The sequence below is a fragment of the Cicer arietinum genome, chromosome 6 (genome assembly GCF_000331145.2).
Source record: "Cicer arietinum cultivar CDC Frontier isolate Library 1 chromosome 6, Cicar.CDCFrontier_v2.0, whole genome shotgun sequence".
In the NCBI taxonomy this organism is placed as follows: Eukaryota; Viridiplantae; Streptophyta; class Magnoliopsida; order Fabales; family Fabaceae; genus Cicer; species Cicer arietinum.
Window position 1 is genome coordinate 63,419,697 of NC_021165.2, and position 14,096 is coordinate 63,433,792.

Genomic DNA, 14,096 nt, shown 5'->3' on the forward strand with positions numbered 1-14,096 from the left:
AAAAAATAAAATAGTTTAATTTGAATAAATACTTTAAAATACGAGTTTTAAGACGAATCAGGTTGTACAACTTGTGTCCCAAAACTCAAGGAATAAAGAAGATGTCACATCTAATTTAATCCTCTAAAAATATTTTATTGTTCTCGATTTTTAAATTGAGTTTCAAAACCACCAAGTAGTACAACTTGTGTTTTAATAACTCGAAGATAAAAAAGTTACATCTAATAAATAAATCGATTTTAGATTAGTTCATTAAAATAAATAAATAAATGAATAAATAAATAAATAAATAAATTAAAATAAATAAAATAAAATAAATAAGTTAAATAAAGAGAGTTTTAGAACTATCAAGTTGTACCACTTGTATCCTAACAACTCAAAGATTAAAAAGATGTTACATCTAATTAATCTTTAACATGATATTTATTTGTATTTTTTTATGATGAAATTGATATTTAATTATGAAGAAAATTAAACCTTTTTTTTTTAAATAAAAAAAGTAAAATGAATAGATTTAAATGGACTAAGATTAGTAAGATTTAAACGGGTTGAGATTAGTAAAATTTAAATGAGTTGACATTAGTAAAATTTAAATGGGTTGAGATTAGTAAAATAAAAATGAGTTGAGATTAGTAAAATTTAAATGGGTTGAGATTAGTAAAATAAAAATAAGTTGAGATTAGTAAAATTTAAATGGGTTGAGATTAGTAAAATAAAAAATGGGTTGAGATTAGTAAAATAAAAATGAGTTGAGATTAGTAAAATAAAAAGAATGGATTTAAATGAACTGAGTTACATATGGGCTTAGATTAAAATGAATAGTAGTAAGGAGTCTCAAGCCCAAACTGACTTAAACAAAACAACAAAATTGTTAATTGCAACAAAATTGTGAAAACTAAATTATATAAGTCTATCGGATAATTGTGGTTTAATACATGTTAACAGGTGATGAATTTCGACTAAACATGACATATGTTAATAAATATACTAATTAATATAGATAGTGTGACGTATGTTGTTGTAATTTTGGAATCCATAATTGATATATTTTATGAGTAGAATTGTTTTTATGAGCTGAATTGTGGTTGTTGGGTTATCGTTGTCGAATATTTGAGTCTAATATGTGAAGATGATGACATGTTATATGTGCATCTTTTTTCGTTCTACGGATTAATCTAATCAAATGACATGCATGATGCATCATGTAAATTGTATCATATAGATTGACATGTGCAAATCTGCGTTGCATAATGTAGAATTGATACGTGTATATGAACTAAAATTTATTTTATCAATTTTTTTAATTATTAAAATCGTATTTTTTATATTAGACTCAATTTTTAAGATTAGAACGAGGTCCCCAAAATCTTTAAGATCAACCAAATATACAAATTTTTTGTAGGCAAATTAAAATCCAAATATCTATTATAAAAAATATAAGGGAATAATTTATAAAAAAATTACAAAAACAACTACTATAATTATAAAATAAAATAAATTTTCAACTTAAATTTTAATTATTAAAAATATAAATTAAAATTTGATCTATTACATCTCTTTAATATATTTTTTATAAATTTACAACATTAAATTTTTATATTAAATACAATATTATACTTTTTATTTGGGTATTAAAATTTTATTTTCATTCAAGATCCGTTTGAGATTATGAAAACAAGGGCCAAACTTCCAAATTTCTTCACGATCTTTGTGTGAAACCTGCACTATAGTCTACAGTAGCTTTATTGAGTGCGATCCAGGAATTATATATATATCTCTCTGTTCATCATATTCACGTGTCTTTGATCTCCACTCACCATGCAGTCCATATTCATTTTTAACTTGTTCACCTAAAATTATATTATCTACTAGTAATATTGTGCCCAAAGTGTCCCCAGCATTGACTCCTTGATTCTAAAACTTGTCCAACCAACATGTGACTTGTTAAAAATGAAATGATGATGATGATAAGATAAAATCAAATGCTTAAGTTTCTATTCAGTGGTGTTGATATGAATTTTTTTTTAGTAACTCACTTGATAAAAGTGTTACTTGCAAGCCACGCAATCATGCATATTTAAATTTATTAATGATATATTTTAAATATATAATCTCTATTAGCTTTATCCTACCAAATTCTCACAAATGTCTATAGATTGAATTGGAAGAGCACTAAAACTTATAGTAGCTCGAATATTAGCTAAACTTACCAAAACGTGTTACTCTCCAAATCAAGGTTTCATTTCCCAATTCCATTTGTGTCATTGTCAACTACTTCAACAACCTATTCCACTTCCTAAGTTGGGGTTGTAATGATTGTGATTTCACAATGGATGGATAAGGCCAAAAGAAAGTTACACAATCTATTGTGAGTCTCACATGCAATAGATATGAACTTTTTTTTAATAGAAGAGGAAGAAAAAAAACTGAAAAACAAGTGCTTCTTAAGGAGATAATATCTCAAAGTATCTGCAAGCAAACCATGTAGAAACAAGTTTTATCGGTGGAGATAGAACAATCTTTAGAGAGTTAAGCTGAGAAGATTCATTTTTATTAAAAAAGTCAGCGTATTGATTTCCTTCTCTAAGAGTGTATCACAACACCATACTCCAGTTTCTACTCAATTCTAGTTTAATATCATATAAAACAAAAACAAACTCGTAACATGGTTAAACCATTTCATTTACTAACTTTATCACAAGGAAGGAGTCTAAATAACAAATAAGATTAATGGTTTCCAATCTTCAAATAATTCGAAGTCCATGCTAAATGGCTAATAATATCAAAATCAATTTTACAGGGTTAAGTTGGATCAGACTCAAATTTTAAGATAATATCAAAATATATTCAAGATCTATTAGGTCACCAACTATTGGACCACTAGGGTCACATTTTAGATGTTCGATCCTAAACGTGAGGAGAGTTTGAGAGTTCTACATTAAATAAGATGTGACTTGATAATGCGTTTGTAAGTGAGAGACATCTTTCACCTTACAAAATGATTTTGCATTGTTGAATTAATCTTACAAATAAGATTAATGGTTTCCAATCTTCAAATAATTCGAAGTCTATGCTAAATGGCTAATAATGTCAAAATCGATTTTGTCGGGTTGAGTTGGATCATACTCAAATTTTAAGATAATATCAAAATCTATTCAAGATCTATTAGGTCACCAGTTATTGGACCACTAAGGTCACATTCTAGATGTTTGATCCTATCATGAGGAGAGTTTGAGAGTTATACATTAAATAAGATGTGACTTGATAATGCGTTTGTAATTGAGAGACATCTTTCACCTTACAAAATGATTTTGCATTATTGAATTAGACCTCACTCAAATTTTAAGAATTTCTATATAAAGATATGAAGCACACCCATCTCACCTCAAATCTCAATTCTCCACACAACTTTCTCCATGGAAAATCATAAAACACCCCTTTCACTTTCTCTTGATACCAAAGATGTTGTGATCGTTAAACCCTCCATGCCAACACCTTCTCATATCCTTTCACTTTCCACCATTGACAATGATCCTAACATCAACATTCTTTGTCAAACCATCTATGTCTACAAAGCCAATCTTGATTCCCCAAATGACCAAAAAGACCCTTCTTGTGTCCTCAAAGAAGCACTCTCAAAGGCTTTGGTTTACTATTACCCTCTTGCAGGAAAGTTAACAACATTTCATGATGGAAAACTTGGAATCAATTGCAATGGTGATGGAGTTCCATTCTTGGAAGCAAATGCTAATTGTGAACTCTCTTCACTTCACTATCTTGAAGGAATTGATGTTCCAATAGCACAAAAATTAGTGTTTGATAACCCTTCTCAAGAACAAACTAGTCCAAATCCTTTAGTTTTCAAGGTAACAAAGTTTCTTTGTGGTGGTTTCACAATTGGAATGGGATTGTCACATAGTGTTTGTGATGGTTTTGGTGCATCACAATTCTATAGAGCACTTGTTGAACTTGCAAGTGGAAAAAATGAACCTTCTTTGAAACCTGTTTGGGAGAGAGAGAGGCTAATAGGTAAAACTCTTAATGAACCATTCAACTTTCTCATAGACAAAACTTCAATAGCAACTTCACCATTTTGGCCATGTAAAGAAATTTCACATGAATGTTTTAGTTTCAATGGTGAGAGTATAAAAAGGCTCAAAATGAAACTTATGAAAGAAAGTGGTAATAATATGATGAATGAAAGTTTCACAACACTTGAAACACTTGGTGCTTATGTTTGGAGGTCAAAGGCAAAAGCTTTGAAATTAAACAATGATGGATCAACTTTGTTTTGTTTAGCTATTGGTGTGAGACATTTATTGGATCCACCTTTGCCTAAAGGGTATTATGGTAATGCATTTGTGGCTTCAAATGTTGTGTTAAAAGTGAAAGATCTTAATGAAAAGCCACTTTTTGAAGTTGTTAAGCTTATCAAAGAGTGTAAGAAGCTTCCTTTGAATAATGAATACATAAAAAATTGTATTAACATGTTGGAGACAATGAGGGAAGGAAAGATTAAGGTTGAAGGAAGTGGTGCATCATTGGTGTTAACTGATTGGAGGCAACTTGCTTTGTTGCAAGAAGTTGATTTTGGATGGAAGGATTCAGTTAATATAGTGCCTGTTCCATGGAACATGTTTGGTTTTGTTGATTTGTGTCTTTTCTTGCCTCCAAATAAATTGGATCCTTCAATGAAAGGAGGTGTTAGGGTTTTTGTGTCACTTCCTAAAGATTCAATGCCTAAGTTTAAGGAAGAGATGGAGTTTCTCAAGGTCATGAAAGTTGATGAGAATAACAACTAGTTACTTTAATTATGTTGCAAATCTTTATATTATATTATGATATTTTGCAGATAAATGTGATCATAATTGCAGTTGTAATATTGACCGATGCAAACACCTATAAAATTATTATATTGTGCCTGCAATTGTATTTGAAAATTGTAATTTAGAACTAATATATATTTTTTTTTTTGGAATATTAGAGCTATTCACCAAGCTATATAAAAAAGATTAAGAAATATAATTTTTGCTTTTTTCTTTCTGAAGACCTTTTTCTGTCTATGTTTCTCCCAAGTTGAAGTATGGTAATACTTTGTTTTGTTTTTTATTAAGTTATGAGCCATCCTTTTTGTAATCTTAGCCATTTTATCTATCAAAATAGTCTTATATAATTTTTAGAGTAAACTCTAAGAATTTTCACCAAATATATCTTTAAAAATGTAAAATCTAATTATTTTTGTTCTCGTAGACTAAAATGATACAAGAAAAATAGTTTGTTTTTTTTTTTTTTTTATAAAAAATTGTGGTGGAAAAAATTATTATTAATCAAAGTCACACTGATAATAATTTTACAATCGTCTTATTTAAAATTAGAACTTTATTTGTTGAAATATATATCAAACTCTTACCCCGACTCTTTTCATCACCATCCTATGTTTTTTTTTTCTTTATTAGAACCAAAGGTTAAGAAAAAATATTTATTTATATTTTTTTACTTTTTTTCCATCTCATATAACTGACAGTGACAGTAAAAAAAAATGTAAGTTGGAGAGAGACAAATCAATCACAGATCCAAATTGTCGCAAGAAAAGTCTCTCAAACATAACCATAAACATTTGTTAATTAACTTCTCCTATTGTTTTCCACTGCACTCTGTCTCAAATCTTTCAATTTGTCTCAAACCCCACAACAAAGGTACCTTACATTACATTAATTACTTAGTCCTCATTGATCTTAAGGTTGTACAAAATATTATGTCAAGATTGAAGCTGATGTCAATTTAATATCAATTTTGAATTTTCATATTAGTACATTATTATTTATGCCTTTGTGGATTTTTTTGTCCTGTTTTTTTTTTTATTAACTAATGTTGTATGGTTTAATTTGTCACACTGATTAGTGTTTTAATTTGTATAAGGTTATACAATGGTGGGAATAACATTACTTTTAGATCTATGGAGGAAAAACCAAAGCTTTAACATGGCACAGTCCTATCCTTCTTCATGGCTTTTTTCTGCATCTGCCACTGCTGCTTCCATTTCTGCTGGTGCTTCTTTTGCTTCAAGGGATTTCTTTGGGTATGATTTTTCGCCATTTTTCCTCTAAACAATTTTATCTAAGTGTAATATCAACATTTGAATATTTTATAATAATCATTGTCATTTTTGCATGGATCAAGTATAAGGATTATAATTTATATTTGTTAAATTGGATCTGAATGGAAATAGATTCGTTGTAGAGAATTCAAATGACACTATATTTTTACATAAAACCTTAATATTATATATATGAGTCACCTCTTGTATATATTCCACATTTCATTTCCTCTATTCATAGTTGATGTGTGACTAACCACTCACATTTGAATTTCGATAGAAACTATACAACATAGTTTGTAAGATCTAGTTCAACTGATAATGCTGACATTGTTAGTTTGAACATTTTCTATGGTGACCCTTAGAATATTCACTTTACATGTGTTAGTTTATTAGTGGTGTTTATCACTTCGTCTAAGACAAAGAAAACCATAGAGCATATGTTACATTTTTAGTTAATATTGAGTTTATATTATTATTTTTTGTATTGACATTGTAGAACTCAACTTCAGTTTCAGGACACCAGTAGCTTATTGTGACTCAGGAGTGGCAATTTCCGATGATTTTCTTTCCGGCGTTCGAACCTCGTCGGGGAAATATTTTTATCATGATTCTCTAAAGTATAGTACAAAGAGCTACAATATTGAACTTAAACCATTGTGGTCTGCTTTTGAGTTGAGGTCATTTGCATTGATTTCATTGAGATCATTATTGATGTTTTATCTTCCTCTTTTGGAGCCTCATGCAAAGATGGAACAAGATGAAGATGATTTTCTTCAACATGAACTTCGTAGTAATTTGTCTCTTCCTTTTAAAAAGTCAGTGTTGCAAGTCATTCGTGAGGTGAACATTATTTTATCTACAAAAACTACAAAATTAGTTTTCATGTTAATACTTAAAAATCATCGAAAACAATAATATTCAGAAATAATAGTTGATAATCCTCTTTGTCGTTATGGATAAGACAATAATTTGATTGATGCCTATTTGTATTTATTTTCTTTTATTTTTATGAATCGGTATCGATCGGTATCTTTTAAGTCACAATCTCAGTAAAAAAAACGAAGATGACCATTACCATCTACTTCTAAGAGACAATGTTCTTAGTCATTAATGTTTTAAATATCTTTCAAGTACTTGTCTATATTATAATTTCCCTATATATTAATAGTATTTTTTTATGAAGTTACTAAAATGGCTTAGTGATAAAAATATTTTCTTTTTAATTCTATATGTCAAAGTAGCTGAGTTCTTTAGTTCATAGTATTATATATGGAGCTTTGTATTTGTATTGTTATTATTTCTATTTTTATATAACATTGTTCAAAAGTTAACTGATAAGTTGATTTGTTTCAAATTCATCACAGGTTACTGTTGTGACAACTAGACGCATTTTAGAAAGAATTACTTTCCATTATGTTTCAAGAAAAATGGCATGGAGACTTCTTAAAGGTATTTTTTTCCTTATATGTACATAAAAATAAAAAGTTACAATGTTAGAACTTGTTTAGATTATTTCAAAAATGAATATAAAAAAAAAAAAAAAAAAAAAAAAAAAAAAAAAAAAAAAAAAAAAAAAAAAAAAAAAAAAAAAAAAAAAAAAAAAAAAAAAAAAAACTATGATCTATGGTATCAAAAATTTTTTATTTGTTTTAGTAAAAAAAAAAATTAGTTTATTTTTCTTTCTATAAATATGATCTCTTGAATAAACAATAAAATATGTAAAATATATTGATATTAAATATGAAAGATAACTTCTGTATTCATCAATAACAAATAATTATAATAATAATAAATATAATAAAATTTATATTCTCAAATTAAAACAACTAATTTTACATTTTTAATAACAGATGTTCCGACATCAGCTGTTCGCAAGGCAGGAAGGGGAATGTCAACTTCAACTTACTTCATTTCTGTGAGCAGAGCAACTTTAAGAGGTTAAAACAATGAATTTTATGTTTATCATAAGGTAAAAAAACTATGATCTATTTTATCAAAAATTTTTTATTTGTTTTAGTAAAAAAAAAAATTAGTTTATTTTTCTTTCTATAAATATGATCTCTTGAATAAACAATAAAATATGTAAAATATATTGATATTAAATATGAAAGATAACTTCTGTATTCATCAATAACAAATAATTATAATAATAATAAATATAATAAAATTTATATTCTCAAATTAAAACAACTAATTTTACATTTTTAATAACAGATGTTCCGACATCAGCTGTTCGCAAGGCAGGAAGGGGAATGTCAACTTCAACTTACTTCATTTCTGTGAGCAGAGCAACTTTAAGAGGTTAAAACAATGAATTTTATGTTTATCATAAGGTTGATTAATTAATTGAAATTTTGACTTAAAAATGATGTTGTGTTAATTAATTTTTGTATATAGGGCATATGCTTGGTGTTGCAGCATCATGGGTTGTCCAAGTAGGGGTTAGAATATTTCAATTATTTACATATAAGTCAAGAAATGAGGATGTTAGTGTTGACAAAGGTGAGAGAATTAGAATTTTCAAAGACAAAGTTATCATAGCCACAATTAGATGCAATGCATCTTTAATTTTTGCATCTATTGGTGGAGGGATTGGAGCTACCCTTTTTCGTCCTTCAATTGGCCAATGGATTGGTAAGATTTATCAACATTGTATTTAGGGGTGAAGCCTTTCGTGCCTTTGGAGTAGCTTCAATATATTCTTTTTAGAAAAAATAAGAATAGTTTTACCATTAATTACTCTAATAATATATATTTAACTACTCCAAATAAATTTATTAGAAAAAAATTGAGAAAAAAATATAAACAAAATTATGATTTGATTGAAATATTTATTCATATTATTTTGACATTTTCGATCTATACTGTAACTTTAAATAAAATATTTTTATCAATAAAAATTATCAAAAAATTACTTAAATAAAATAGATGACAAGTTTCTTATAAATAGATTAATTGTCTAAATTAAAAATAAAATTATTAGTTATTATAGATTTAATAATACATAAATTTGACTCTTTAAACGTTACTTTTCTAGAAATATTATAGTTGATTTTTATTTTCTTTATTGCAGTTTTAATTTATGTTTTATATAAATAAAATTTATTATAATTTTTTTACTCGCTAGTTAAATTTAATATGTTAATTTAAAAATATATTTTATTTTTGCTTCTATTATATTAGATAAAAAATATATTAAGAATGAAAATAAATGATTGAGTGAATATATTATTTTTTTATAAAATTGTCTTGAGTCATGCTATAATTTTTTTCACATTTAAATATGTTTTTTTACAGTATCCACATTTAGGTTAACACATGTTCGCATTTTCTTATCTTTTGTTAATTATTGAAAGTGAATCTTTTTAAAAATTGAAAAATAAAATTAACTAAAGTAAATTCTTCAAAAATGACAGTCATTTAGAAAAAGGCTGAGTAATTAATTACTCGATTTTTTCTACTTGAATTATGCATTGTTATTATATTATTTTGGCTTTACACTTTTAAAATATTGCATGTTTTTTCAGGTTGTGCTATTGGTGATTTGACTGGTCCGGTTATTGTAGCAGTTTGTGCTAACAGAGTTTTTCACTTGAATCTTTAGTGTTGTTTATATTTTTCTTACAAATTCATTTACTATTTCAAATAAGACTGATGTATCAAGGATTTAATATTTTTTTGTATGCCATTTCTGATTTAACAAAATCCAAGAAAGGAGCTTGTTGCTGTTTCAAAATCTTTCTATTTATAGTCTTTCAATTATTTTTCATTGCATTTTTTATAATATTTGAGTATATTATTATTTTTTTCTTCGTCAATGTGTGCATTATCCTTGAGTTGCCCTTCAGTCTATCTGTGTTTGGTCTAAACGGAAGTTGAATTTAGGAGTAATATTGTAATATAGACTATATTATTTAAATACAAGTTATACACCATAAATTATACTCTTGAATTATAATAAAAATGTATTGCATTTGTGTTGCGGTTAGAGATGTAAACACAATTAATTGAACTACATGATTAAATATTATGTGTTCTTTCTTTTAAGTTTTTGTATCATTATTCTTTTAAATTGTGATAGTTGTTCGAACAATTTGTATATATGACTCTTAATCTTTGTGCAAAAAATAAAGTGGCAATGTTTAATGGAACAAGAAATTTTATATTTTGGTAAAAGAAGGTTAAGGATATGTTGGCACAATAATATCTTCAAAAGATGTTGCATGAAGCTAAATCGATAAATATAGAGGTCCTTGATTGAACATGATTGAAGGAGAAGACCACAAAAATTGTGTCTTTGTGTACTATTGGAGGTGATGTATCTTATCCTAGACTTGAAATCTTTGAATAAGGTTCATGATAAATTGGAAATTTGGTATATGTATAAGACACTAATCAACAAATTGTTTGCGAAACAACAACTAAATTGAAGATGCACGAGAAATCTGATTTGCAACAACATATCAACAACTTCAACAAAATACTCATTGTTCATATAGGACTCGGGGTGGAGGTTGTTGATGAAGATAAAAACAATTATTCTATTGTAATTATTGACATGTTCTTTCGAACACATGGTGACCACTTTTACTTATAGAAAAGACAAGATTATCCCAAATGATAGTACCACTACACTTTTATCTCATTGTCAAAGGAAACAAAATATAGAGGAAGAATCTCAAGGTGAAGGTCTGATTCTAAATGGAAGCCAAGAACATGGGAGGAACAAAGATAAAATAGGTTTTGGAAATAAAATATCTAAATCTAAGAACAAGAAAACAGTAGGATTTTTGTTGCAAACAAATCATGCATTTAGAGAGAGAGATTGGTCTAACAAACAACAATGCTCATCTAATTCTACAAATGTGATTATGATGCTACATTGAGAGTGGCTCACCATATTTAGGTCAGACGGTTTTGGATTTGTTTATTTGCATATCATAAAGCCCATGTTATCACTAGAATGCGACAAATTAAAATTGTATGAACGACAGTAGAGTGCGAACATTGAATGATGTAATATATATTCCAAGATTGAGAAATAAATTGATTTCCTTGGGTACTCTATAGGTAGATGGTTTCTCCTACAGGCGTGATGGAGATAGGGATATGCTGAAGATTAACAACAATATCTTGATAGTGATAAGAGCAAATAGGATTGTAGAAAACATCTAAAAAATGTTGGGAAGTTTTATCGTGGGTGATGTTATGTCAATTGAGTTTGATAATGATGCAATAAAACATTGCAAATGCGTCAAGGTCGTCTCATGGAAAATGGAATGACAAAACTTCATAAAAGGAATAAGACAAAGGGTGTTCCCAACTGCACGTTGGATTTGAACAAATATTGTGTACTTGAAAAATATTTATGTGTTAGTTTTAAATAGTCTCTACTTGAAACGGCAATATGTCTTTAATTAAATGTAGGGCTCTTTAGCAATCTGGAAAGAAGCAATTAGCATGATGTGTTATCTGGTCAATAGGTCAGTACATGCTTCATTACGAGGAAAGTTGCAAATGAGATATAGACAAATAACCCAATGGAACTAGATAATTTAAATTTTTTTGGATGTTTCACTTATGTCCACAAATCAGTCAAGATATCCCTAAACTTGATTCAAAGTTGAAGAATTGTCTTTCGTCGGTTACACAAAAAGTGTGAAGGGGGGTTCAAGTTATGTGACTCAATTTCAAAAAAGACAACGATCAATAGAGATGTTGTATTTGATGAACAATATATGTTCAAGCAGATAGTTGAAATAGAAGTGTTGACTTCAAAAGAAAAAACTTTCCGCTCTAAGTTGATTCAGGTGCATGTTGAGCCGCCACCAGTGTGCATTACGCAAGTAAAACCTGAACCACACTCTGATGTTGAACTTGTAAATTGAAGTGGAGTACATGATCATTCTCTTAAATGTGATAGACATGGCCATAATATCCGACCACCAAAAAGACGTCGTACGGAGATTGTGTAACCTATGCAATTCTTAATGTGAACTATTAAGGTGATAAAGAATAAAAAATATAAATATTACATGTAATTCTAAATAGATAATTTTTTTATGGATTTTAATAAGCATGTCAAGATGGATTGAATTATTAAAAATCACATATCAACCTTTCTATAACGGTGCGCAAAATAGACCAACTTGATTTTTCAACTATTTCATGTGAACTATTTTTTTGGTAACTTATTGTAAATTATTAAACTTAAAATAAAAAATTATTTTCGATAAGAGACAATACTTTAACGGATGAAAAAAAATCTAAATTGTTATAGCGGATTACATATTTCAATTAGAGACATTCCATATTAGTTAGGTGATTTTTTCTCTAACCTCCAATGTTCTAAGCCTCTAAATACACGTCTGAATTAGTCAATCGAGACGTGTATTTTACACTTTTATATTGACTAATTGAAACACATATTAGAGGTCTAAAACAAACTTTAAGATGAGACTTTTTATAAATGCAAGATAATGATATAAAAATAAAAAATGTTACAAAAATAAATTAATAATTTATTAGTTACACATATATGTTGAACATAAGATTTAATATGTACAACATCTATGATTTTTGAAAATATAATTACATTATATTTTAATTGTTTGTCTAAATTGTTTTAATATAAATCTTTAAGATTTAAAAAAAAAATATATTAAATTGTGGCCTGAATTTGAACCATGGACTAAAATTCAAATTCTAACGCTTTAAGAATTGAGCTACCAAAGTAGATTTATAACTATATTAGTAGTAACATAACTTTTTTGTTTGAAAACCTTTTTCTTTTATTATAAAATATATTTTTTTAGGTCTAAAGCACTTGTCTTAGTGGCATGGGCTTGGGCCAATTTTCCTACAACAAATTTTGATTTTGCAAATGATATTTCTTTTAGACTATGCATATATGCACATGCACTCACAAAGTAGCTGGTAATAATTTGTTTCTATGAGTGAACTTGAGAATTGGAGGGACCATGGAGTCATAAATACTTGTCAATGTACCTAAGGACATGAATAGACCATCTTAGACAATCAAATGTTCCACCACGCCACTAAAGACAACCCTATTCTTATTTAAAATGTGTAAGCTTTGATTCAATCACTATTGTATGAAAGTGGCCCAACCAAATCAAATCTAATTTTCCATCTAAACTTATATTCATGCTTAAATGTTTTCATTGTTATATTATTAAGTGTCAAATTTATTTGTTTAACTTCTAAAGTTATTACTTTCCTTGAAGTGTACTTGCCTTCAATAGTGGTACCAGACGATTACCATAATACAATGACTATATATTAAGAAAGTAAAATATTTTACACTGACAATTAATTTAAATATTTAATTAATTAATTATTTAATGAAATGATAAAATAAAAAATTCTTAACTGTCAATATAAATTTTATTTAATAAAAATACTTTGAATATTTAATTAAAGAAATATTAACGTAAGAGAACAAATGAAAATTATAGGAGTGAGAGAGTTTAATCTACCCATAATTTTTACAAAATCAAAATGTTGACCTATAATGATATTGTTTGGTAGAAATGCAACATTTGAAACTAAATTAAAAGAATCAGTTCCACACGGCATATAATTAAGGACTAAAACTGCTATAACAAAGGGAGTTTAATTCACCCTTAATTAATTTCACAAAATCAAAATGTTGACCTATCATGTTTGGCACAAACGCAATATTTGACACTAAATAAAAAATAAATAAATAATAAATAAAAAAGAAAGAAAAAGACATAGAAGAATTCAGGAGAAAAACAGAGAAACAAAAGACAAAAGAATTCTAGTAGCTCAATTTCCACCTATACTTCAAATTTCTAAAAACTCTAATTAAATTATTCTCTTTCTCTTAAAATAAAAAATAAATGTTTATGTATCCTTAAGAAGAGTTAAAACAAAAGAAAAGAAAAGAAACCAACAAGTGGTTAATCAAATTCAATTAATATGAAACTTTGATTGAAAAATAAATAAAATC

The 14,096-nt window shown here is 27.4% G+C and overlaps 2 protein-coding genes across 2 annotated transcripts; both read left to right on the top strand.

Annotated features, from left to right (window-relative positions):
• Positions 1 to 3,314: 3,314 nt before the first annotated feature.
• LOC101506221 (tetrahydroanabasine acetyltransferase-like) lies at positions 3,315 to 4,978 on the top strand. The gene has a single exon (XM_004506084.4). The coding sequence runs from the start codon at positions 3,417 to 3,419 to the stop codon at positions 4,800 to 4,802; it is 1,386 nt and encodes a 461-aa protein (XP_004506141.1). The 5' UTR covers positions 3,315 to 3,416; the 3' UTR covers positions 4,803 to 4,978.
• Positions 4,979 to 5,565: 587 nt separating this feature from the next.
• LOC101505908 (uncharacterized) lies at positions 5,566 to 9,836 on the top strand. The gene is made up of 7 exons (XM_073370456.1): positions 5,566 to 5,696; positions 5,920 to 6,079; positions 6,610 to 6,940; positions 7,465 to 7,549; positions 8,315 to 8,401; positions 8,498 to 8,734; positions 9,628 to 9,836. Exons 2-7 carry the CDS (start codon positions 5,928 to 5,930, stop codon positions 9,702 to 9,704), a joined length of 969 nt encoding a protein of 322 aa, XP_073226557.1. The 5' UTR covers positions 5,566 to 5,696; positions 5,920 to 5,927; the 3' UTR covers positions 9,705 to 9,836.
• The last annotated feature ends 4,260 nt before the right edge of the window (positions 9,837 to 14,096 follow it).

What these genes read in the sequence shown, in the direction of transcription:
- LOC101506221 (XM_004506084.4), top strand. Translation starts at nt 3,417, where the DNA reads ATGGAAAATCATAAAACACCCCTTTCACTTTCTCTTGATACCAAAGAT.
- LOC101505908 (XM_073370456.1), top strand. Translation starts at nt 5,928, where the DNA reads ATGGTGGGAATAACATTACTTTTAGATCTATGGAGGAAAAACCAAAGC. An exon ending in GCTTCAAGGGATTTCTTTGG is followed by an intron (nt 6,080 to 6,609) that starts GTATGATTTTTC and finishes ACTCAACTTCAG; the next exon opens with TTTCAGGACACCAGTAGCTT. An exon ending in TGTTGCAAGTCATTCGTGAG is followed by an intron (nt 6,941 to 7,464) that starts GTGAACATTATT and finishes AATTCATCACAG; the next exon opens with GTTACTGTTGTGACAACTAG.